Source organism: Manacus vitellinus, unplaced genomic scaffold, assembly GCF_001715985.3.
Source record: "Manacus vitellinus isolate BGI_N305 unplaced genomic scaffold, ASM171598v3 scaffold_26_pilon, whole genome shotgun sequence".
Classification (NCBI taxonomy): domain Eukaryota; kingdom Metazoa; phylum Chordata; class Aves; order Passeriformes; family Pipridae; genus Manacus; species Manacus vitellinus.
Genome location: NW_021939960.1, coordinates 3,144,617 through 3,167,431, shown reverse-complemented (window position 1 = coordinate 3,167,431; position 22,815 = coordinate 3,144,617). Strand labels below are relative to the sequence as shown.

The 22,815-nt window shown below is 43.5% G+C and overlaps 1 protein-coding gene across 2 annotated transcripts; it reads right to left on the bottom strand.

The window, feature by feature from the left end:
- Positions 1–389: 389 nt before the first annotated feature.
- Positions 390–22,173, bottom strand: DOK5 (docking protein 5). Of its 2 annotated transcripts, none has more exons than XM_029960371.1 (8): positions 22,069–22,173; positions 11,498–11,612; positions 11,278–11,397; positions 10,381–10,570; positions 8,926–9,061; positions 3,083–3,145; positions 2,736–2,856; positions 390–985 (listed from the first exon to the last, which is right to left on the bottom strand). In XM_029960371.1, the coding sequence occupies exons 2-8, from the start codon at positions 11,574–11,576 to the stop codon at positions 960–962; spliced, it is 735 nt and encodes a 244-aa protein (XP_029816231.1). In that variant the 5' UTR covers positions 11,577–11,612; positions 22,069–22,173; the 3' UTR covers positions 390–959. The 2 variants fall into 2 exon arrangements, with proteins under 2 accessions (XP_029816231.1, XP_017929519.1); XM_018074030.2 differs by having other exon boundaries at positions 390–1,037; positions 10,381–10,531; positions 22,069–22,165.
- Between the last annotated feature and the right edge of the window lie 642 nt (positions 22,174–22,815).

Below are 22,815 nucleotides of genomic sequence, written 5' to 3'. Positions count from 1 at the left end.
CTACACCTCACTCATTCGCTAGCATTTAAGATAATCACAATTTTCTGTCCACAGCTGTTCTCCAATTCTGACCAATTGGCACAGCAACAGCAATCAAATGTGCTATTTCTGAAAGTCTGTTTGCTGTTAAACTGAGATGAAACTATGAAAGCAGTGCCTAACATGGATGCTATCACAAAACAGAAAAAATCATCTTTCTGCCACAAAACGTTTGTGGCATTGTGAGATTCCTGTTGAATCTCCTACTCTGCTTCCCAAGAAATCCCAACAAGTGGTTGTGTGGCTTTGGATGTCAAGGAAACCACTGTCCTTCCCTTCTAGTGCTCTAATGCCTCCACAAGAGCTGTTTGTGATACTGCCAGCAATGACAAAAAGCACTGCACCACAAATTCAGTGGGACTTTTTTATTTTAAACGTTTACAGAGATGGAAATAAATACAGGAAAGAGAAGATAGAGAGGGTGCTTTTAAAAGAAATCAATCAAGTCTTCATCAGGCTTCAAACAGGAAAAATTGTATCCGAGAGCTGCTTAAAACTGGCCACCATTCCAAAGGGCAAGGATTAGGTTAACAATAATGTAAATAACTAAAGATAAGCATTGCCACAAACAAGGGTGACACAGCAGTGAACACACAGCTGTAAGAGACAAAAATGGGACCACACTACCACAGGAGAGTCTCATTTATTTACAACATACCTATCATACAAAATCATTTGGAAGTATTTAGGGAGTGGTTTCTTCTCTGTCCAACTGTAAGATATAAAAGATACACCAGAGGGTTTGTTGGGTTTGTTCCTCTCCCCAGTAATAGTTTCCGCTTTTGTCAAAGTTTAGAAAATCCTTGGTATTGCAAGAATCTCTCATCCAGCCTGGACTTCTCCACATTTCCATCCTTATCATCATCATCACTGTCATCCACTGGGGCAGCTGGTCAGGAAACAAGAGTTTGTGAAGTTCTTTACAGTCTTTTATCGATGGTCTGACCTGTAGGTTGGAAAAGTGTCCGTGCGATGAAGCTTCACTGGGCTGGAAACATCTTCGCCAAGTCAGATGTGAAAAAACAGAAGAACCCTCAGTAAGACACAGGCACCTCAGTCAGTGTTTTACACAGGACTGTGTGAACTTCACAGAATTTTAATTAAACCTATCCCTGCTTCATCTGCTGCTCCACCTCAGAAACATCTGCACTCAGGTTTTCTTTACCATTTCCTTCAGAACAGAAATTTGTACAAAGCAAATTAAGTTTTTTAAAGCTCTGAATTTGCATTTTAAATGAAAAATGCACTTTAGCTCCCAATATGAGCAGCAGATTAGAAAAGAGGACAAGAACCAATTCAGAAATCACTAGCCCAGGTTGTTCAGAGCCCCATCCAACCTGGCCTTGGACACTTCCAGGGATGGGGCAGCCACAGCTTCTCTGGGCAACCTGTGCCAGGGCCTCTCCATCCTCACAGGGAAGAATTGCTTCCCAATATCCCATCTAACCCTACCCTCTGTCAGTGTGAAGCCATTCCCCCTTGTCCTGTCAGTCCAGGTCTCCATCTTTCTTGTAGCTCCTTCAGGCACTGGAAGGCCACAATCAGGTCACCCCAGAGCCTTCTCTTCTGTAGGCTGAACAATCCCAATTCCCTCAGCCTTTCCCCATAGCAGAGGTGCTCCATCCCTCTGATCACCTTGGTGGTCCAGAATCTGGGAACCTGATCTAATTAGACACCACTGAAGAAGGAGCCCTGACTACTGAGTAACATGAGTGTCTTTCTTAATTCCAACATTAGCTGCCTGACTGACTTATTCCACAAAGACTTTGACCCCCTTCTCATGATCCTTTTCTCCCAGTTTAGCAAGCAAGCTATTTTTCTAAATATAAACCAAGTAGTTTGTGCCCATACAGTCTATTTGTCTTGTGTCAACTCTGAATTACTGTTTTAATAAAGGTCTCCACAGTAAGGTACGGCAAGCCCAGTGCACTGCCTGTGTGCCACATGCTGCCACCAGCAGCTCATCTTCCCATGCCCTGATTTATTGAACAAATCTGAACAGCCACATTAAATGCTGCTTTTTATTCATCCCTCCTCTGGTTAACTGAGGCTTTCCACGTGCTGCCTGCCCCCTCTAGTGTTGGAAAAAAGGAACAAGGAAAAATATCGCCTTTCAGGGTTTTTTTGTTTGTTTGTTGTTTTGGGTTTTTGGGGGTTTTTTAGGGTTTTTTCCTGAAAGCCAGAGGACCAGACTAGAATATGGTTACATGTGTCAGGGTAGTAATTTTTAATCACATATGGTGACATTCCATGTCGTGGAGGTGTTAAACTCCACAGGATTTATTTAAAAAAATAAAATAAGTATTTATCACCCATTATTCCTTGAGAAATTCCTGGAATATGAGAGAAGGGGGAAAAAGAAACGGAAAAAAGGACATGACTCTAAATGTTTTCCAAACCAGGAGGTTCAAAACTGTGATTTCTGAATGCTTGATGCTGGTAAATGTTGTGTCCATGTTAGTGCCAGAAAGCCCTGCCAGCTCCTGAGGTTTTCTGCTAAAAAACACACCCCCTGTCTGCCCTGTCCTGTCCTGCCCAGGTTTCAGCAGAGCCTTCCTGACCTCGAGCTGAGGGAACGTGCCTCCTCTCCCTCAGCCAGACGGCAGCGGCTCAGCCTGGACATCACCCTGCAGTGGGATGGACAGACAGGGCAGTGCCCCAGCAGTGCCAGGAGCTGTGCCCCGAGCCCCCCTTACCTTGCAGGCCGTAGAGCTGCCCCGTGCTGTGCTGCCGGGTGATGTGGTGCCAGTAGGCGCTGCGGGGCAGGGGCACCATGGCACTGAGGGACACGGCGCGCTCGCTCAGCTTCAGCTGCAGCTGCAAAGGGACACGAAGGACACGGTCTGAAACAGCACCACCTCTGCCTGCAAGAAGTTCTAACAAAACAACCAGCACAGCCTCTCACTCACTCCCTCCCTCCCTCTGCCCCCTGCACAGTAGCAATGACTAACTGGTTAGTCTCCACGGCAGCAAGGACTAACTGGTTAGTCTCTAACACACCATGGGTTAGGAGGCCACGCTGCTGTTTCACACCACAGCTCACCTTGGTGCTCCCCTGGTCCTGGGCAAGCCCTGCTTCCCCCGAGGGGAGTCCTAACCCAAGCAGCTGAAAGAGAAACTGGGGATCAGCAGAAGGCAGGGCAGGGCTGGTGTGTTCCCCCTTTGGCAGCACAGCCAGCAGAGGGTCTTCCCAGCTACACAAGCAACTTCCCAAAGCTAAATACAGCCCCGGCACACTGAGAACCTGACTGGATATGTCCCATGTGTGAGGACAAGTTGTTCTCGTTTGTTTTGAGGCATTTTCTGTTCATCTCCCCTCTCCTACAGCTGAGGACCTTGCACAGGAGTCCAACAGGAGATGGATAACTGCATCCTTCACCAAGATTCCTCAAATGAATAGCACATCCAAGTGTGCTCAGGAGGGCACGTGGGCTGCAGTGCACTGCTGGGAGCCCCATCCCACACTTCCCCCTGCATACAGGGCCTTCAGCTACATTTTCTTACATAATCACAGCCCCCTGTTATTTATACTGGATTTAACACAAAAATACATGAGAACTGACTACTTCAAGGCATTCTTACATGAATTCAATAAGATATATGTGAAAGCTGATAAAAACATTTGGATTTTATCATAAGCTTCAGAATAACCCTGAGATAAGCTCAGTTAAAGCCTGGTGCAAATAAAGCCAAGGCTGTGGGTTCGATCCCTGTGTGAGCCATTCACTTAAGAGCTGGACTTGATGATCCTTGTGGGCCCCTTCCAACTCAGAAAATATGTGAACTCTCTGAAAATACAGGTAAAATTCTCCTCCCAAAGCTCAGGGAAACACCATTCAAACATACCAAGGTTCAACTAGACTTTTCTAATTTATGAAGACAGTTTTTTACAAAAGAGTAAGTTTTACATTTTAGTTTCACAAAACCAGAGGTGACAGCACTTTTTACAAGAAAATTAGTATATTTTGGAGCAAAAGCAAACAGGCAAAGCAAGCACGGAAAAGGGGTGAGGGTTGAGTGTATCCAAAGAGACCAATTTCCAAGTTATTCTGAAGTGCTTTCTACCTTCAACCTCCTCTCTGTGCAGTGGACACCTGTGATGTGAAGGTAAAACTAAACCAAATCAAGCCCAGCTCAAGTCCTGCTCTGAAAACACCCACCTCCACATCAGCTGGATGTGAGTCACTGCACCAGGACCCACCTACACCATGTTCATCACAGTTCCTCTGCAGTGTCACCACACACACACCTTGGCACCATGGAAACAACCAACCAGGGATCTTGTACAGGGAATACCAATCAGGGATGATGGCATTTCTCAGCTGTAGGTATCTCTTGTGGAGGTTTCATTTACTGGTGAGTTGGACAGCGAGCTAAGGCAGTTCAAGCAATAGTTCAGCTGTCAGCAGGAGTACAAAAATCAACAGGCTGGCTTGGGAGACAAAAAACCAGAGACACAGCCAGAGAAAGACTAAATAATGACACAGAAAAGGGCCTGAACTCAATCAGCAGGGGAAGAAGTTAAAAAGTCCAGAGTTGAAGATAAGAATTACTGTGTTCTGTGCTGAATACACAGTGTCTCATCAAACCACCTCGGCCTGCGAGCACCGGCGGCTCTAATGGTGATGGATTCCATTCCCACAATTAACCTACTGCATCTCTGTGGCAACACAACGAGGAGGGATAAGTTGCTAATGCCCTGGCTCTGTGCCACAGGAGCACCCAGAGCTGGGAGCAGGTCCCACAGCCAGCATTGACATGCTGGAGCACGTCTGGGCACAGGCTGGAGCCAGGTGGGACGTGCGGTTCCACACATCATTAACACAGTTAATAAACTGATAACCAGAGGGCACCAAACCTCCACTCTCACCCATTTCTGCTCAGAGGAGGAGGAGAACAAAGCTGAGCAGGGATCAGGATCCCCAGAGAGACTCAAACACAGCACCCTGCACATAAAGCAGGGCAGCAAGTGATGCTCGGTCACGCTTAAACCCACACGGCAAAGATGGGAGGAGCTGCAAGGGACAACCAAAAGCCACCCCACAGCTCTGGATGCTGCTAGAGACCCATGGAGGAAGGGGATGGAGCAGCTCCCAGTCACTGTCAGGAGCAGCTGGGGAGCTGCTGCCCCACCTCTTGGCTTCTTGTCACCTGGATGGTGACACCAGCTCTGGGCCAAACACAGGGTGCTGGGTCTCAGAAGTCCTGGGGCTCGCAGAGGAAAGATTAAGTATTTTCTTTCTTGGATCCCACCTTAACAAATCAGCAAAATTGCATTAAAAATTACAAAAATTTAGAAAAAGTACTAAAAAAAAAAAACCCACACAAAATCAGAAAAATCCCCCAAACAAACAAAAAACCCCAAAAGCAAACAAAGAAAAAAAATAATAAAAAGCCCCTGCACACCAGTGTTCTCTCAGGTTAGCCGTAAACATGGTTCCAAAGGGAAAGAAAATAAAAATGATTTAAAGTTTGTTAGGTTTGGTCGGTTTCCTCAGGCTGGACAACCTAATTTTCAAAGGTTTTGCAGGACAACTAGCACTTGAGGCAAACCTTCCTCTTGAAACCTCCCCCTGGAGATTGCACTTGCTGTGGTTTTGGGGGGGATTTTCTTCCCAGCAAATCGATCAAAATCAATTTGAACAATAGTTGTTTAAGAAACATTTGCAACTTCATTATAGGAAAACTACAGACTGGTCAAGTAACAGAAACAACTTCAGGCATTAAGGGGCATCAACATATTGCTGCTGTTTTGGCTACTCTCTGTCTTGCACTAATGGTAAATATTCTAGAAGTTAACTCTGAGTTAATTCTGAGTTAATTCTGAATTTCTGTGGAAGTGGCCAGAGCTAACAGAAGCTCCAGCCTGGACAGGGACACATCAGATGGAAGAAGTGCAAAGTGCCCACTTCAAGAGGGAAGAAGAGTCAGGGAAGGCTGCAGGAAACTGGCTGATGATCTGTTTCCATGAAGCACTGAGCTTTAGCTGCCAAGACTGGGAGCTTCACAGTTATTATTTCTTAGTGAGGTGTCAGGTTCTAATGTCTTTTTTAAAGCAACTTGAAGAGAGAGCAGTGAAGTCACAGTACTTGCTCCCATCAGTTTTCATGGCAACCAAATCCTCACGAAAATATAACCTGAAGAGGTATTTTCTTTCCATTGCCTGGCAAGGCCAAAGTGAAAGGAAAGAAACATTTGGATGGGATGGGTTACCAAATGACCAGAATGGTTTCATGCATCACTAAGCAAAGCCAGCTCATTCTTGCCTTTAAAAGAGAAAAGGGAGAGAGCTGTGGATACACCCAGAAGGAAAACAAGCGACCTCCAGTTGTGGAAGTGTCCCAGGCTGGTGAGCGTGTGCTCAGACCCGGGCATGAAGCAGCAGCAGCAGCACATGTGAGGGTGAGGTTCTATCCCAGGAACTGCTTTGCACCCACTTCCCATCTCAGGAGCCAGAGCCAGCTCCAGTCACGCTCTGAACCACGTACTGGGTGTGCAGGAGTGACTGCCAGGGAGGTGACAGACACATCAGAGCCCACGTTCTCAGCAGAACTTGGCAGCTTTATTTCACTCTGTCAGCATGGGATATTCAACTCTCTTTTTTCCTTTTTCTTGCACAGGCTGCAGGAACACTCAGGTAGATTAATAAAGCCTTCCCCTCAGCCTTGGATAATCACTCCAGTGATATGGCAGTGGTCAGGATTCCAGGAGCAAACAGAACACACTCAGTATAGACTTCATTTCTCACCACCACATCTCCTACTTTCTTCTTTTACTTACCCTTTCTGTAAATAACAACTCAAGCTTCACTAATACTAAGAATCCACACAGAGTAAGTAAGTCTTGGAGACAGGAACAATATAGAAAGCTGAGGATGAGGTGCAAGCCCCTGAAATAAACTCCTCGTTGAGGTGTTCAAAAGCAGAAGAAAAATACAGGGGAAATCAATCAATTTGAACAAATAGGTACTTTACAAATATTTTGTAATCAGTAAAATAAGCCATGGAGTTCTACACTGATATAACAGCCCTCTGCCTAAATTTTTAAATCTGAATCCCAGATTTAGAATCTTGAACGCGAGAGAAGCCACTGAGCCTTAGTGAGTATTTTGGAACCAGGCAACATTCCTATGGCAGGCTTGGGAAACTCATATTCAGGGGCACATGGACTCCTCTGAAACAATTGTATCCTGCTACTAAATTACAGGACTTTCAGCTCATCAGGAATATGTTGTTATTCCCTACTTAGGAATCTAGGATCTATAAAATTAGATTTAGGGATTGTGGTCATTCATTGAAAAAGCTTTGAGAGGTTGTGCAGCTGCTGCCTATTGAAATCTACAGCAGCTCTGCATCTGTGCAGTCTGTTGGCATTTGTAAGATGGGAACTTTGCAGTGCAGCATCAGACATCATCTGTTAAAGATGCTATTTCATAAATGCAAAGCCAACAAATATGAAATTGCCTTTAAAACTATTCACTGTTGCTTCAGAACTGATCCCTGCTGCTTGAAAATGAAGTTGTGCTCTCAACAGGTTACTTGATCACTTCTGATCCTGGTGGATACAAATGTTAGTTAGTTATGCTGACCTAGCCTAGGTTAATTTTAATCTGCTTAATTTAGTCACTGTTGAGCACTTATATCATCTAACAATCTGTCTCAGTTTTGGATATTTTTGAACTCGAACTCCTTTTGTTAATTAGAACTAAAAGGTTCTTGGTTTCAAACAAAAGCCAAACCCAGCAAAGATTGTGGAAGAACAAAAGGACACCAAGTACTTAAGACAGTTTGTTCCCTTCTCCATCCCCTCAACATCCACTCTCATCTTTACTAAAATTTTCACAGTAATAATGGCATTTTCTGTTTCATCCCAGCTGGTTCATCCAGTTAATACTGGGATAATTCATTACTACAACTTATCTCTGAAACTAAGACAGTAGAATTACTGAAAGGATTAGACATGGATAACAGCAGTGCTTATGTTTACAGCAAAGGAAAGAAGAAAGACTTGTTGCAGATTACTACTGCTTGGAATAGAGATGTTGTTTATAGCCAAGCTCTTCCACAGTTGTCCTTTCTGCGCATTCTATATATTCCAGAAAACCTCTTATCTTCAGGATACTAATTTTACTGCCAGAGTCACCCTGTGAGTCCTGGAGTGCAGAGACCAATTGAGAAATGAGATAAACAAAACACTCCTTCTCACTCTACAGGCTTCATAAGCAAACAAAAAATTAAATTAGAAGTTAATAAGACCCTGAAACACATTAGGTGCAAGTGCCACAAAACTGCCTTCCTTAGACATAAAGCTTTTGGAGATCCCTCACTATCATTTTTGTTGGTTTTGCATCTTCCACTTCTATATTTCCTACCAGCCATGTGTGTCATAAACCAAATTTTAGACACAAAAAGCACTCGTGGAAAACAGATATTCACTGAGAGATCAGGCAAACACCTAGTCCTCTCCATGGTTTAATATGAACCATATGACTCTTCCCAAATCTTCAGTATAGACACCCATTAGCAAACAGAAAACTGAGCACGAGCCACAACATTTTGCAAATAGACTGATGAGAAATGCTTCCAACTAAACTCATGATGCTGATTCATCAAAGGAAACTAATGAGAATGTGCTTTTATCTCTGTATCAATTCACACTTATTGACAGCTTTGCAAACACGAAGATCGAGGACTGAAAGTTTCCCTCTTGTTTTGATTCTTGAAAAGGAATTGCAGTTATACATATTACCCTACAGTTTATAATCAAGCAGAATTTAATAAGAGCAATAATCAGAATCCTTAAATCAAAACTTAAAATTCCACCAAAGACACATCTTGGTGGTTGGATATTCCAGCCTGGAATACCAGGCCCAACAAGCAGCCGTACCATGGAATTTTTCACACTCTGCAGCAAACGCTCGTGTTGTTCTGCTATGGCCAAAGCAGCTGAGTGAACCTTCTGATAGATTGCTTCCCCATCCCTGGTCTGAAAGATGAACAGTCCTTCTCCTGTGTCACACATCCTGCCAAAGCAAGAGCAGAAGGGATCCAGGTGTGAGATGGAAGTTTACAGGTCGCCACGAACAAGCAAAACTTTCCTGTGCTGCTCTAGAAGTGTCACTGCACAGGCAGTGAGAAACAACGGGGGCTGAAATAGGGAACAAAGTTATTTGAAAGTCTTTGCCCCTGGTTCTTAGCAGCCCTGGTCCAATCTCACTGTTTCAGGCCATATTTGTGTTGTCCCAGCCAGGGACTCAGCTCAGCACTGCTGATCTATCACAAGCTCTGGAGAGTTCACACACCAGACCCAGATTTTTTATATTTAGACTCCATCTAGAATCTGTGCCAGGTAAGATTAATTTGTCTTTCCCCTTCAGACTTTTAACACTGCCAGTAATGAGTTTTGCACAGCTTTATCTTCCACTTGAAACAATAAATACAAATCCTCTGCGTCCCAATTGCATTGTCCTGATGCATTATCAGCTAAATGAAAATGTATTCCTTCCCCTGCCCAAGAGGGCTAAATCCTGCATAATATGGAGGATGGAAATCCAAATGCCTTTTCCCTGCCCAGATAAGTTAATTGTATGATCCATTTCTCTTTTACTATTGTAATTCTTTAATGTGCTGATCTAAAATAAAGCATCCATATCCCCTGAGAATTATTTGATAGTTGAGTTCAACAACCTCAGTGCTCCAGCTCCAGCCAAAGTCTTCAGCTCATTACAACAGAGCTGCAGGAGCAATACAGAACATCTCTAAACCAAGGAATTGCATTTCACATTTCTTATAAATCCATTTGTTCAAAAACAAACAAACAAACAAAAAAATCAGTGGAAAACAGGAGTTCCTTCTCCTTTAGTTTGCTTTTGGGAAACAACTTGGCACTCACTGCCCTCAAGACCAAACTCCACTTCTCCTGGTACAGACCCCATAACTCTCTGCCCAAAGGCCCACATTGTACAAATTCTGGAATGATGTTCACCTCTTCTTCCCAGATCTGTCCCTTCAGTTCTCTGGCTCATATACTGCTTTATTTAAGTATAACTCTATACAGTAACATCCAACACTGTCCCCCTCCACCCTGCCATCCCCTGGGATACCTCAGCTCTCCCACACCCACCCTCAGGCACATTTATTTGGCAGTTGCTTCCATCCAACCGGGATCAAGATGGTTTTTGTTTGGTTTTATATTTGTTTCAATATTTTTTTGTTTTTTTAGGAGTGGGTCCAGACTGGCCTCTGGCTGAAGGTCAACACCTTTCAGAAGTGGTCCAGAGCACCACCCAGCAGCACCAGGAAATAAAAGCAATATATAACAATAAAATAAACCCAGACCTACCTCCCTGCTTCAAAGGTGAACCACGAGGGGTCCCGCCCGTAGCGTCGGAGGGCACTTAATGGCCAAGAGACGAGTTTAACTCTGGGATTCTGGATGTCCCAAAGACAGATATTCTCAAATGTTATCTGCAAGGTACATTCCCCATGCACATCTAAATTAGGGGATGGCATCAAATACACATTGAATCTCTCTGGGAGAAAAACAAAAGGTTAGTCTAAAATCCCTGCCCGTTACATGTGCAAGTCATTCAAGGAATTTCCTATTTTCCAGCTCTAATACATGATCTTATTTCCACTTAGAACAACTAATTCAGAAACAAAGACTCAGTTCCTTCCAGTACTCAATGAACTCCAGGCTTGGGGCAGTCAGAATGCTGCACTCAAACATTTGTGCTTTCAGAGCCTGAAGAGATCTGCACCAGCACAATCCTAACATTTGCAAACAACTAAAATTGTGTGCAATAATAAATACATTGCTTGTGCAGGTAATTAGTTAATTTGCATAGGAAAGTGAAGTAGCCATGGGCTCAAGTTTTACATGCAATTACTATTATTTATTATTTTCTTTACAATGCTGCCAAAGTGCCTCCGTCACTGACATCATACAAGAAAACACACAACAAAAGACAGTTCCCATCTCCAAGAGCAACTAACTTGTCTGAGAAAGAAAAGTGCTGCTCCAAAATAATTCTAGTTACCTTACTTATTATCTCTGGCAGCAATTAAAAACAGTAGTCAAAAAATAACCCCTCAAACAAACAAAACCAACCCCCACAAAACCAGAAGGAAGGCTTGAAAAAGCAATTTGTTCCTATTTATTTCTAATATCCATAGGTACAGTTCAAAACTTTAAAATAATGCCATTAAAAGGTGAAAAGGTCAACATTTATGTACCTACCACTCTGCTCCCTCTCTACTCCAGATGCCAACAAGTCAGGCTCTCCAAGGCTAATGTCATTAATCCGTGTTCCAAGACACTCCATCTGCAGCACCTTGCACCACTCATCTGCCTCAAGTTCTGTATAAATGCCCAAAAATCTGCGTGTAGGTATATAATAATTTATAATTCCACGATTAATGCTCTTATGTTTTCTAATGTGTGTTACCATTTCACCCACCTGACTCACAAGCAAAGGTTTTGGAGGTGTCATCACTGAAATAAATCCCCACAGCGTGTTTCTTTGTGCTTTTTGGCATCCTTAATATATTCTTCACATTGTTGAGCTCCGTGACCTGAAAAAGCACAATTTGGAATTTTAATTAGGAGCTTGAAAAGAGATATATCCATTATTGACTGGGCAAGGAGAGGAGAGAATTATATCATGATGGAAAGGAGAGAGAAAAGGTGAGACAGCACGAAGAGGCCTGTGATTGCTCTTAAAGAAAGGCAGCCTTGGCAGGAATCACCTCAGACATTCCCCCTGAAGACCCTGGAATATGAAGCAGCCACGTCCTGCAGCCTCTCCTGTCTGCACATGAGCTTCAGTGTGACACCATCCCAGCAGAATTTTAGCCAAAAGGTGGAATCAAAGCTCCCTCCAGTCTGAGAAATATTGACATGAAGGGCATGAGAAAGACCAGCCTGATGCAGCAGAAGCAAAGAGAGGTGAAGATGAAAGTCTAAAGGATTCACCCATTTGGAGCAGCAAGTTCTAGTACAGCTTTCATCGTGGAGGACAAAGCTGTAAGATGGTGAAAGCTGCTCTCTAAATTATTGTTTGACGGAAAGTTGAGGATTTGTTAGAATGGTCCATTTAAAACAAAAAAAAAAATCAGTTTTAGTTATTAGAAAGCGGTTCAGATTTAAAGATTCGGACTTGTAAACAAAGATTTCTGTTGCCAAATACTGTTTGGAAAAACAGCTTTCATACCTTAAATAAATAAACATGGATCTGTTACCTTGTATACAGCTTTGGTAAATACACACCAGGTGCCTTTATATTTGTAACATGCACTTTTCACCCTCCCAACCCACAAACAGTGCTCTTAAATTTGACTGAGGAGGAATTCCTCATTATTTAAAATAATTTTAATGTAAAAGCTAACACTCCACAAGGGAATCAGGAAGTTTCATTTAAATAGTCATTATCAGAAAATATTTCACTGATTCTTTTACACAGTAAGGGTTGGGGGGAGAGAGAGAAAGGGGGATAATTTAGCAGAGCTGTCAAACCCAACAACTTCACTCCTTTGGTTTGTTGGTTCTGTGGACTAGTTTCATATCCAGCTGTAACTCTAAACAAAGAAACCACAGCAATTGTCTCATAAATAAGACACAGGAATTATAAAGAGTTATCAGTGCTGAAGTTTTCGGCAACAAAAAACCCTCCTCTAGAGCATCCTGGGGTCAACCAGCATTTCATCCTAAGGCACTTTCTTCCTGGAGTCAATTTATATGCCCAGCCCCTCCGAGTAGCAGAGAACTGACAGCCAAAAATCACACTTCCAAGCAAGACCTCTGAAAAAGGGGTTCTTACTGGGAATGGAAGGAACAAAGAGCAGCTCATGGGCAACATTTCTCCAAAATAAAAATAAATGACAGATCCAATGGCAGGAAACTCATTTTATGGGCAGAAGCAGAAGGACATAATGGAAGGAACAGCCCACCAAACCTTCTGCAGAGCTGCCAAATTTAGAACTCAGGTTTTTATAGCCTCCAGGTTGAAGATTTTGAGAAGTGTCAAAACGGAGGCTTCCTAATTGTGCTTAATTTTGCAAGAGGATTTTTTGCTCTTCCAGAAAATCCTGTGATGGGAGCACATCCCCCAGTGCTAACCAGACACCAGCAAACTCCTTGCTAAATATGATAAATCTGTCATAACCTATTCCCACCGTGCTCAGTACATGACAGGTCAAGCACAAATTGCCAGCTGCCAAGCTCCAATATATTTTTCTCAGATGCCAAGAAAGGATTCAAATGCAAGAGGAAATAAAGAACCAGACTTTTTCATTCAGGACAGCAACTACCTTGACATTTAGACTGAGCACATTTACATTTCCTGCAAGGGAATGTGCTAATGAAGCTTTGTACCTTCGACTATCAAAGTCAGCAGAATGTAGTCTTACATTTTGGAAATGAATCATTTACCTACCTTGGATTTTAGCTAATGGAAAGCTCCATTCTGAAAATTAGGCACATCACACTCCTACTGCTGGATATCCCACTGTCTCCAGCACGATGAATCCTGAGGATGCTGACAGGGCTCAGTGTGATCAGGAAAGGTTTGCACTGGTCAGAAAACAGGGAATTGCCTCTCTGTGCTGGCTCAGGAGCCAAAAGCACTTTCAGCAGTGTCAGAGGCACCAAGTGAACCCCATCAGCCCTGGGCTGGGAGATATCCCACATCCCCAGTGAGGGAGGTGGGATAATGAAGGGACTTAAGACAGAGCTTTAAAAATACATTAAATAAAATAATTCACAAAGAGGCTCCTGCACAGGGGTGGGAAAGGAAAATAACCCACCCAAACAGAATCACTGCTGCCCCTGTGTGCAGCCTGAGTCAGGCACCTCCAGCCCACATGGGAGCACATTCATCCCACTGGGAGCGAGAGAAGGACAAGATTAAAGCATTTGCTTTGTCTGCCCTGCACTACAGACACTCCTGGTCACTGTTTCTCTTACTGTGACTCCAGCCTCATACCTTTTCCCTTCACCACTCCCAGCATCCCTAAGATCACAACCCCCAGGTTGACGTGTTTTATTCTCCCTAGGGCTGTGAGCTGCAATCCCTGCCCTATCTCCTTACATGAGCCCTGGCACAGAGCATCCACCACCCATTTTCTCTCATTTCTGTACCACTGGAGACATTCTGGACTTTCCAGTCTCTGCACTCCAACCTCCAGCTCACCCCTGCCCACCCAGAGGCTCCCAGCCTTGCACACTGCACGTGTCACATCCACCTTGCAGCTCTCCCAGGACTGTGTCAGCTCTGAATCCAGCCATGGGGAATGAGATTTGCTCTTGCCATACCTCAGATACCAGGATCTCCCTCCAGGAGAGCAAAAGCCCTGGCTTACAGCCTGGTCAAAGGAAAGGGCACATGATTTCACCCCCTGGGTGACGTCTGGAATCAACAGTATTATGTCATTAATGTCACTGATCATCAAATCCTTTGCAATTCACGTTTTAGCTGTGAACTGGGGGAGAAAAAGAAAGGGTATTTATATTTGGAGAAATCTAGCTACACCATTTGGCAGCTCCTGAGTTATTTTGTGCTGCACTGACTGCCTGAGAGCTCTTGTATAATGGCATTTCACAGGGCACAGCCTCAAAGCCTTCACATGCATCTCAAGGCTTCCTGGTGGTTTCTGCTGAGCTGCACAAGATGCCACCAAAGCATCTCCCTTTGGAGGGTGACAGCCAGGCAGCCCCTGTTCTGACCCCTGACCCAGGTCCAAATGTCTGCAGCAAAATGCACATGCTCTGGGTTCCTCCCAGAGAGTTCCAGACTAAGGCTTCCTTCAGCAACAGGCACAGATGGACAAAACCTGGCACTCTGGGGCTCTCTCTGAGGACAGTGGCACAAGTGGTACCCTGCACAAGGCTCCACATCACACCTGCACCCCTGAGGGAGATGTCACCTAAAGATCACAATATTTGACCTGCTGTGTCACCCACAAGGGGCTCCAAAACACCCTTGTTATCCCAGATGACTAAACAGCCTCCCTGTTGCTCACCCTCGAGCAACAGATGGTTCCAATTGTCTGGCACATTCGCACCCAATTCACACCGAGGAAGTGACAGGCTGCAAACACCCCCTCACCAGCTCTTGGAAAGGAGTCAGGAGCAGGCATCAAACACCTGCAAATATCTCAGGCTCAAGTTTTCTTCTTTCTTTTTTTTTTTTTGCATTTTTAAATAACTCTCCTCCTGTCAGGCTCTTGCAAAAGAAGTGTTTTCATGATTAGTTCAATTCATGTAGGTTTTATTTATAAGAGATTAGCAAATAATGTGTATTTATCAACATAATTCTAAAATTCTAAACCACAAATATCAGATCTAAGACAGTGTAAACAGAGAAATCACAAGAAGAAGGTTTTGTAAGGGGTTAAAGACCCCCCTTTGCATACTTGCCCCCTCCTCTTTACTCTCAAGCCTCCTTTACATTAGGATGACAATCCATATAATTGAAATACATTTCATTAGATTAAAAACTAAAATGCTTGCAGAGATGTGTGGTAAGAGAGTTCTGAACCAGGAACAGGGATTCATCATTCTCTTCCCAGCTGACAGAACAAGCAGACAGAGCTTCACCCTGACAGATGCACTCAGACAAAATTCTTCCATCTCTCCCATTCCCTTCAAAAACATGCCAAACACACAGTTTACTAAAAACGATCTTTAGCATTCAAGCTATTGTTTGAATCAGTGCATAATTCTCAAATATGGGGAGCCTTTCAGAACACAACACAAGGGAGTATATTTATTGCCTACACAGCTGTCATACTACTGGTTCTCATGTACCCTGGGTTTTAATCTTAATTAAGGACTCTGGTTCTGTCTTGGCTTACTGAAAATTGCCCCCATGATGAGTATACATCTAACATTTCCCAGGACACCCCAGGGGAACATTTAATGCAAAATGCTACTGCTCAGTTCTGCTTATAAGATTTGCCTGCACATATCTAACTTACTAATATAAATACCATGTTAAAATTTTATATTGAATCACAGAATGGTTTGTGGAAGTGATCTTAAAGATCATCTCATTCCAATCCTCTGCCATGGGCAGAAACACCTTCCACTAGCCCAGGTTGCTCCAAGCTCGGTCCAACCTGGCCTTGGACACTTCCAGGGATTGGGCAGCCACAGCTTCTCTGGGCAACCTGTGCCAGGGCCTCACCACCCTCACAGCCAAGAATTCCTTCCCAATATCCCATCTAACCCTACTCTCTGGCAGTGTGAAGCCATTCCCCCTTGTCCTGTCACTCCAGGCCCTTGGAAATAGTCTCTCCATCTTTCCTGGAGCTCCCTCAGGCACTGGAAGGTCACCATTAGGTCACCCCAGAGACTTCTCCTCTCCAGGCTGAACAATCCCAATTCTCTCAGCCTTCCCTCTCAGCAGAGCTGCTCCATCCCTCTGATCATCTTGGTGCCTCCTCTGCACTCGCTCCAACAGCTCCACATCCTTTCCCAGAGCTGGAGGCAGCTCTGCAGGAGGGATCTCACCTGAGCGAGGCAGAGGGGCTCAAACACCTCCCTTGACCTGTTGGCTTTAATATATTTATTAAAACATATATATGTGTGTGTATTTGTATATATATATATATATACATTAATAAAATGTACAGCCATACCTATATCTCCATTTCTTCAGTGGGAAAAACCATCAGCTGTGAGTTCTCTCTTGCTCACACACAGAACTGCACACACTGCCCAGAACCCCAACACTGGCTTGGAAATGAAAGAAAACTCCAAGAAATCAATGCCAGGAACAACCACCAGATTTAGAGATTCAGTTTTTCCACCACCCTCAGAGGCTGCTCCTTCCCTCACAGGCACAAGGTTTGTACTTCCATATGCAAGGACATGAACCTGCCCCACAGCCTCGCCATGAACCTCATGGCATTAGAGTGAAGACACCAAAATATCCTGACAAGTTACTTTAATTCTTTTAAAGCCTTGAACTTGACACTTCATTCATAGCTAAGCTGTGGTATTCATTAAAAGAAATGTTTAACAGCCAGTTATTAGCAGAGTGGTCATACTTTAAACACTTCATTTGCTACTGATACAGTTTTGCCTGGAAAACAGTTACAAATTACAGAATTCAATTTTCCAAATGGATTATTCCATAACTAGACAGAAAGACTGGTTAAATTACTTTTGCTGTTTCAAGGTAAGATTAATACAATCGGATTAAAAGTTAGATCCCCTCAAGGAACTGGTGTGTTCCTGTCAGCACTAAGCAATTAGTTGGGTTTGTATTGGAATATTAAGGATTCTTCTGGTACATTGCAAAGTCAAAAAAGTAACCTGGAGACATTAGAATTTCTTCCTTTCTCCAGTATTGTTAAAGCATGTAGCAATTTGTGGTTGCTTATTTACATTTAACAAGTGAAAACTAGAGAGTTACCTGAAAGGCAACTCTCTGCATAGATTTTGTAGCCTGGGTTCTAATTATGTTCTCTCCCTTGTGGGACCCAATGAATTAAGTGGGCAATTTGCTTTGTGTATGCAAATTCCCAGTTCTCCTCATAAGCTACAGATGACTGTTCTCAGACAACCTGTATTTTAGGACACGGCAATCTTTCCACTTTTAAAAAAAAACAGAACAAAATTAGAAAGTATTTAAAGGTCAATATTACACCAAAAAAAAAAAATAGGTACTTTTTTTTCTGTTTCTGTTTTAACTCTTCTGGTGGTGAGGATGTCCAAGTTCAGGCCCTGGTGCAGGGCTGCAGACAAGGATACATCCATCAAATGCAAACCAACTGGACTCTCCAAAATACCACTGAGACGCCTCAGAAACACTTCTGGGGATCCAGAATTCAGATGGATAAAGACAAGATCTTGATGGATCGAGGTGCCAAGGAGTTGCTGGATAACCTTAGCCCAGTGACTGGTACCACCACGGTGCCACCAGCCCCAGTGCTCCAGTCAGCCTCTTTCCACTGATAAATCAAAGGAACATTTGCACTTTAATCCATCATAAGAAAAAAAAAAACAGTAACAGAATGAAACATTTCAGTGAAAGAGGCAGGTGCTACTGAAAAATTAGCTCCATTCATCATTTTCCTTTTTCTACCCTTTACAGTTTTATGATGGATTAAACCTCTCCCGAGATCGATGGGGTGAGCAGGGGCTCCTCAGTTTTCCAGATTTGATGCTGCTTTCAACAGCATTTGAGAATCACTTCAGAACCCAGGTAGGAAGTTAATGACCATTATTTCTGAAACACTGCTAATCTGTAGGTGAGGTTTTCCTCCTACAGCATCATCTTTCAGAACTGAACCACATTCGCCCTCAGTTTCATTAGCACAGGTTTATGGCACAGTGACACTTGACACGTTAACAGGACTGGCTGGGCTTCTCATTTGCAGGATTAACTTCATTGTCACAGACAGTGACAGCAGTCTCTTTCCAGGAGTGACAGAATGAGAGTTGTCACAGCAAAGCCTCTCCACACCATGGAGCTGTTATCACAACAGCTGCTCTTGCTGACAAAACATGTATCAAAAGAGCAGTGACTATCCCAGACCTGTGGATGATGCCTTGATACCATCAAAAGCAGGTGACAAGTAGTGATAGTTGAAGGCTCTGCCATATTCAGTTATTTGTTGGAGGTTTTATTAATAATTAACTATGGTTTTTATCAGGATCAGTTCATCCACAGAGGGGTACAGAGCAGCACTGACATGTTCTCTTTTTTCAGCAGCTCATATTTAACACTGTTAGAAGCTGTATCATTCACCACCTTAGAATTTCACACGTTTACAAGGTTTATTTAAAAAAGAAACTCATTTTTATCCACCTGTGCTCTTTGTAAGTGAACACATTTTGCCCAGAAAATGCTGTTTAATATTCATTAGCTCCCTTTCAGCAAGGTTTGTTAAAAATAAACGGGGACCTGTCTGCTTGGAGAGCTGATGATTTTCCAACCAGAAAGCAGCCCTTCCATCACAGAAAACAAATGGGGACACTGCAGAGCCCCAGAGTCACTGCAGAAGGGACACCCCACTGCCCCAGGCAACCTCATCTCAACCTCCCCACAGCACTGAGGCATCATTCCAGTGTGGCCAAGAGGGGCAATAAACATGGAGAACAAATGCCAGTGGCAACATTCCCAGGGCAGAGATCGCTGTCCAGCCTCTCAGCAAGCACATCCACAGCATCCAGGCCACCTGGATGCCGGGAAGAGAGATCCCTCTGGATTATACAGAAGAATTACAGGTTCCTGTGGCAGAAACCTCAGCAATTACCCTGTAATTTGGGTCTATGTACCTGGGCCCTGAAGCAGAGAGAGGTTCAGGGGAAGGGGTGATTGGAGTTGGCAGCTCAGCCAGACACCAAAAAAACATCAAAGTTCAGACTGATCATCTGGAGTATATCCAGCTTTAGACTCAGACCCCAGCTGCCTCACATGAGCCCCCAAAGGAGATTTAGGATATAATCTACCAGTTCCCCCTGCTGGAACCAGTGCTGTCAGGAACACTCACTCCAAAAGGTAAACCTTTCTCTGCCCACTTCCCCTCGAGACATTTGGGTTCAGATCTTCTTCCTGCCTGAAATAACCCCCAGATTTTGGTGAGTCACTGCCACAGGTTTGCCCAGAGAAGCTGTGGCTGCCCCATCCCTGGAAGTGTCCAAGGTCAGGTTGGATGGGGCTTGGAGCAACCTGGGATAGTGGAAGGTGTCCCTGCCCATGGCAGGGGGTGGAACTGCATGATCTGTGTATTTGGGCTTAATTACAGGCTGCTATTTTTTGGTCTGTGTTCGGCACAGCCACTTGTGAGAATCTGTTCTTTTCCTGCCAAGTTATAAGGAAACAAGCACTGATAAACGAGAACTTAGTCCTTGAAGGAAGCATTTTGTATGAACTATAATTAATTAGTACCTCACTATTGGCTGATGGCCCTTCCAGGGCATTTGAAGGAGAAAGTGAAGAGGAGGAGGATGAAGTAAGCCCCCATACTCATTCAGGAAAGACCCCCTGAGGTGCAGCATGTGGGCACAGGGACATTCCAGGGTACCCACCCGTGTGCAGAAGAGATGCCACCTGCAGAACAGGGGGAGGGACCAAAGGCCTCTGGCTGGGCAGTGCTGGTCACACCTGCCCAGGCAGACATCACCAATTAATTGTATAAAAAGCAGATGGTTGATGCTGGGAGTGGGACTCAAGCATCACAGGAAGGACAACGTTGCCCTTCACAGGGACGGTCGCTATCGTGTGAGCCTGCTGACACCCCGAGGGGAATTCCAGGCACTGGGAGCTGGTAAGACAACCTCATAAGTACAGCACCTGAGTGACTGGGGTGTTGTATTTAGGGTTTATTTCCCTCCTTTTCTCTCTCTCTCTCTCGGGTTCCTGTTTACTTGGCCACTTCTTTGTAATAAATATTGTTTGTGTTAAGCTTTCATCAGTGCACTGGTTCTTCAGTTTCGCCATCCTTCCCTGCTACAATCTGCAAAGTCCCTTCCAACCCAAACCATTCTATGATTCTATGACTGACACAATTCCTACAAAAACCAGACACAATATGTGCATAAGATGTCTTACTGCTCTGACAGTGTTTCTTAAGACTTCAGCCAAGACTAGGGTCCGCTTTAATGTCTATAACTATTAATATCCCAGCTGTGATTACACACTGTTACAGCTTTCAGAGGAAGAAACCATGATCTGTGCAGCCACTAAGGCAAAGAGTCGATTCCCAGTGACTGACTGTGGAGTTTGACCATCGTTTACTCCTGTCAAATAAGCTACTTGAGAAACCCAGAAACTAAATTCATAGAAGAAGCAATAGTCTCAAATTAAATAACTGTTAAATATAGACTAAGCTTGACTTATAACTGAAAATCCCTCTAAGCCAATGAGACTTTCCATGGTGCTTTAGTCTGCAGGTCCAGGCTGCTGATGGGTTATATACATGCAAATACGTGTTAACCTATAGAATTCTTTGAAAGAAGAGAAGAAAGTTCAGCCTCTTTTAGATTCCTCTTGGATTTTATATCCATTACCCAGTGTGAACTCCAAGACAGCGTGTGCTGCTAAAATATTGCATTAATACAATGGAAGAAACAGAGATTTGCAGCAATAATTGACAGAGTCAATGCTGGAAATTCTCTCACACACTGTGCAGCCCTCACACACATCAAGTGGAAAATCATCACTCATTACTTCTGCAAGTTGCTTAATGTAAAAGTGAATGAACTATTTCTGGGCCTGACTTATTAGAAATAGCCACAGGTTTTATGACCAATCAATTACACATTCCATGTAGACAGACAAGTCTGAATTCAGATTCACTATTCCCTCAAGATTTCCTCTTAAATGTATGTCAAAGTGAAGCACAGATCACCCTCAAGCTGAGTTTGCACATAATTCCTAATCTTCCAATATATTAAACTTTTGCCAGCAATGATTATAAATTAAAGGCTTTCTTATTTTCATCTCCATGCCCAGGAGAGTTACACATGTAAATTCTCAGGTGAATATGAAATATGAAAGGTGCACAAAATTCTAGAGAAGTGACTGGAGGGAAAAACTTCATTCTTTTAACACCAATTAATTTAAGAAAGGCTTTCACACCATTATTACAAGAAAAATGTGCACGTTGTCTTTCATGTCTGTAGCTGGTACTGTCTTCCAACAGATGCAAAATCCTAGTAAAATGGGAACCTTAAAGTGCCCAGCTTTTTGAATTCACATGTTCCTTTGGATGATTGTTACTGTAAATATGAAGAGCAGCAGCCATTGCAAAATATTTCAGATCTGGGTTTAAAGGCCTGAGGAAAGGACAGCTGCTTTCAAAATACAGGTATTTTCCACTCAGCAAGATGTTTGTACAAAGCAGAAAATAGAATACTTACTCTGCCTCTGGTTCACTGAGTGAAGGAACATACAAATGGGTTTAGGACCTCGAGAGTAAAAACAGTTCCAATTTTCAGCCCAATTAATGCACGTAAACTTGAGGTTTTATTCTTGATATTACATCAAATAACAAACTGAGAAACAACCTCGTGTCTTACCTTGTGGTAGCATCTGAAGTAAGCAGCTCGTTCATCTGAGAACTTCTCCAGCCTCTTTGGCCCTTTGCTTGAAGCTTTTTTGAATACTAACCAGCATCTCTGGTAAATCTGGAAACACAAGAGAGTACACTTGGCATCTGCAATGGCTTGAATATCACCAGTATTCATACAGGAGTTAAACTCATAAATCTGCTGTAGCTCTGGAGCTACAATTAATAACTCAGTAGCTTAGAGCAAACATAAAACTAAGCTAATGGGGAGTTACATCCTATTTCTTTGGAATTATAACACAACCAGAAATTCTTAGGAAGGTGCTTGGAAGGAAGAGCTGTAATTGTGCTTGCAAATGAATGCAGGGCTTTCTAGGAAACAGTGGCACACTTTTCCATGTGGATTTGCTCCTGCTTCCTGTCTTGCATGCCTAAGGGAGATGTGAGGAAAGCTTGAGCAGACAGGTAGGAATGGACCTTCCATCACACAGGCATGAGAGGTGACACTGTAAGAGTGTCATCTGTGTCTAAGGGAAACTGAGGATACAAAAGGGAGAAGGAACTGAATTACTGGTAATGAAGAAGCAGATCATTTATCTGCAGAACCAAGGACCATTCTGACACCTGGAATTTTGCTTCCAGGGTCTGGCTGAATTTATATTCAAGTCATTTGGGGCAGACTCCGTGCAGAGTGGTTGAAAAAAACACCTTTCCATCTACAGCATTAAGTCACTTCATCTCTCCAACTTCTGTCACC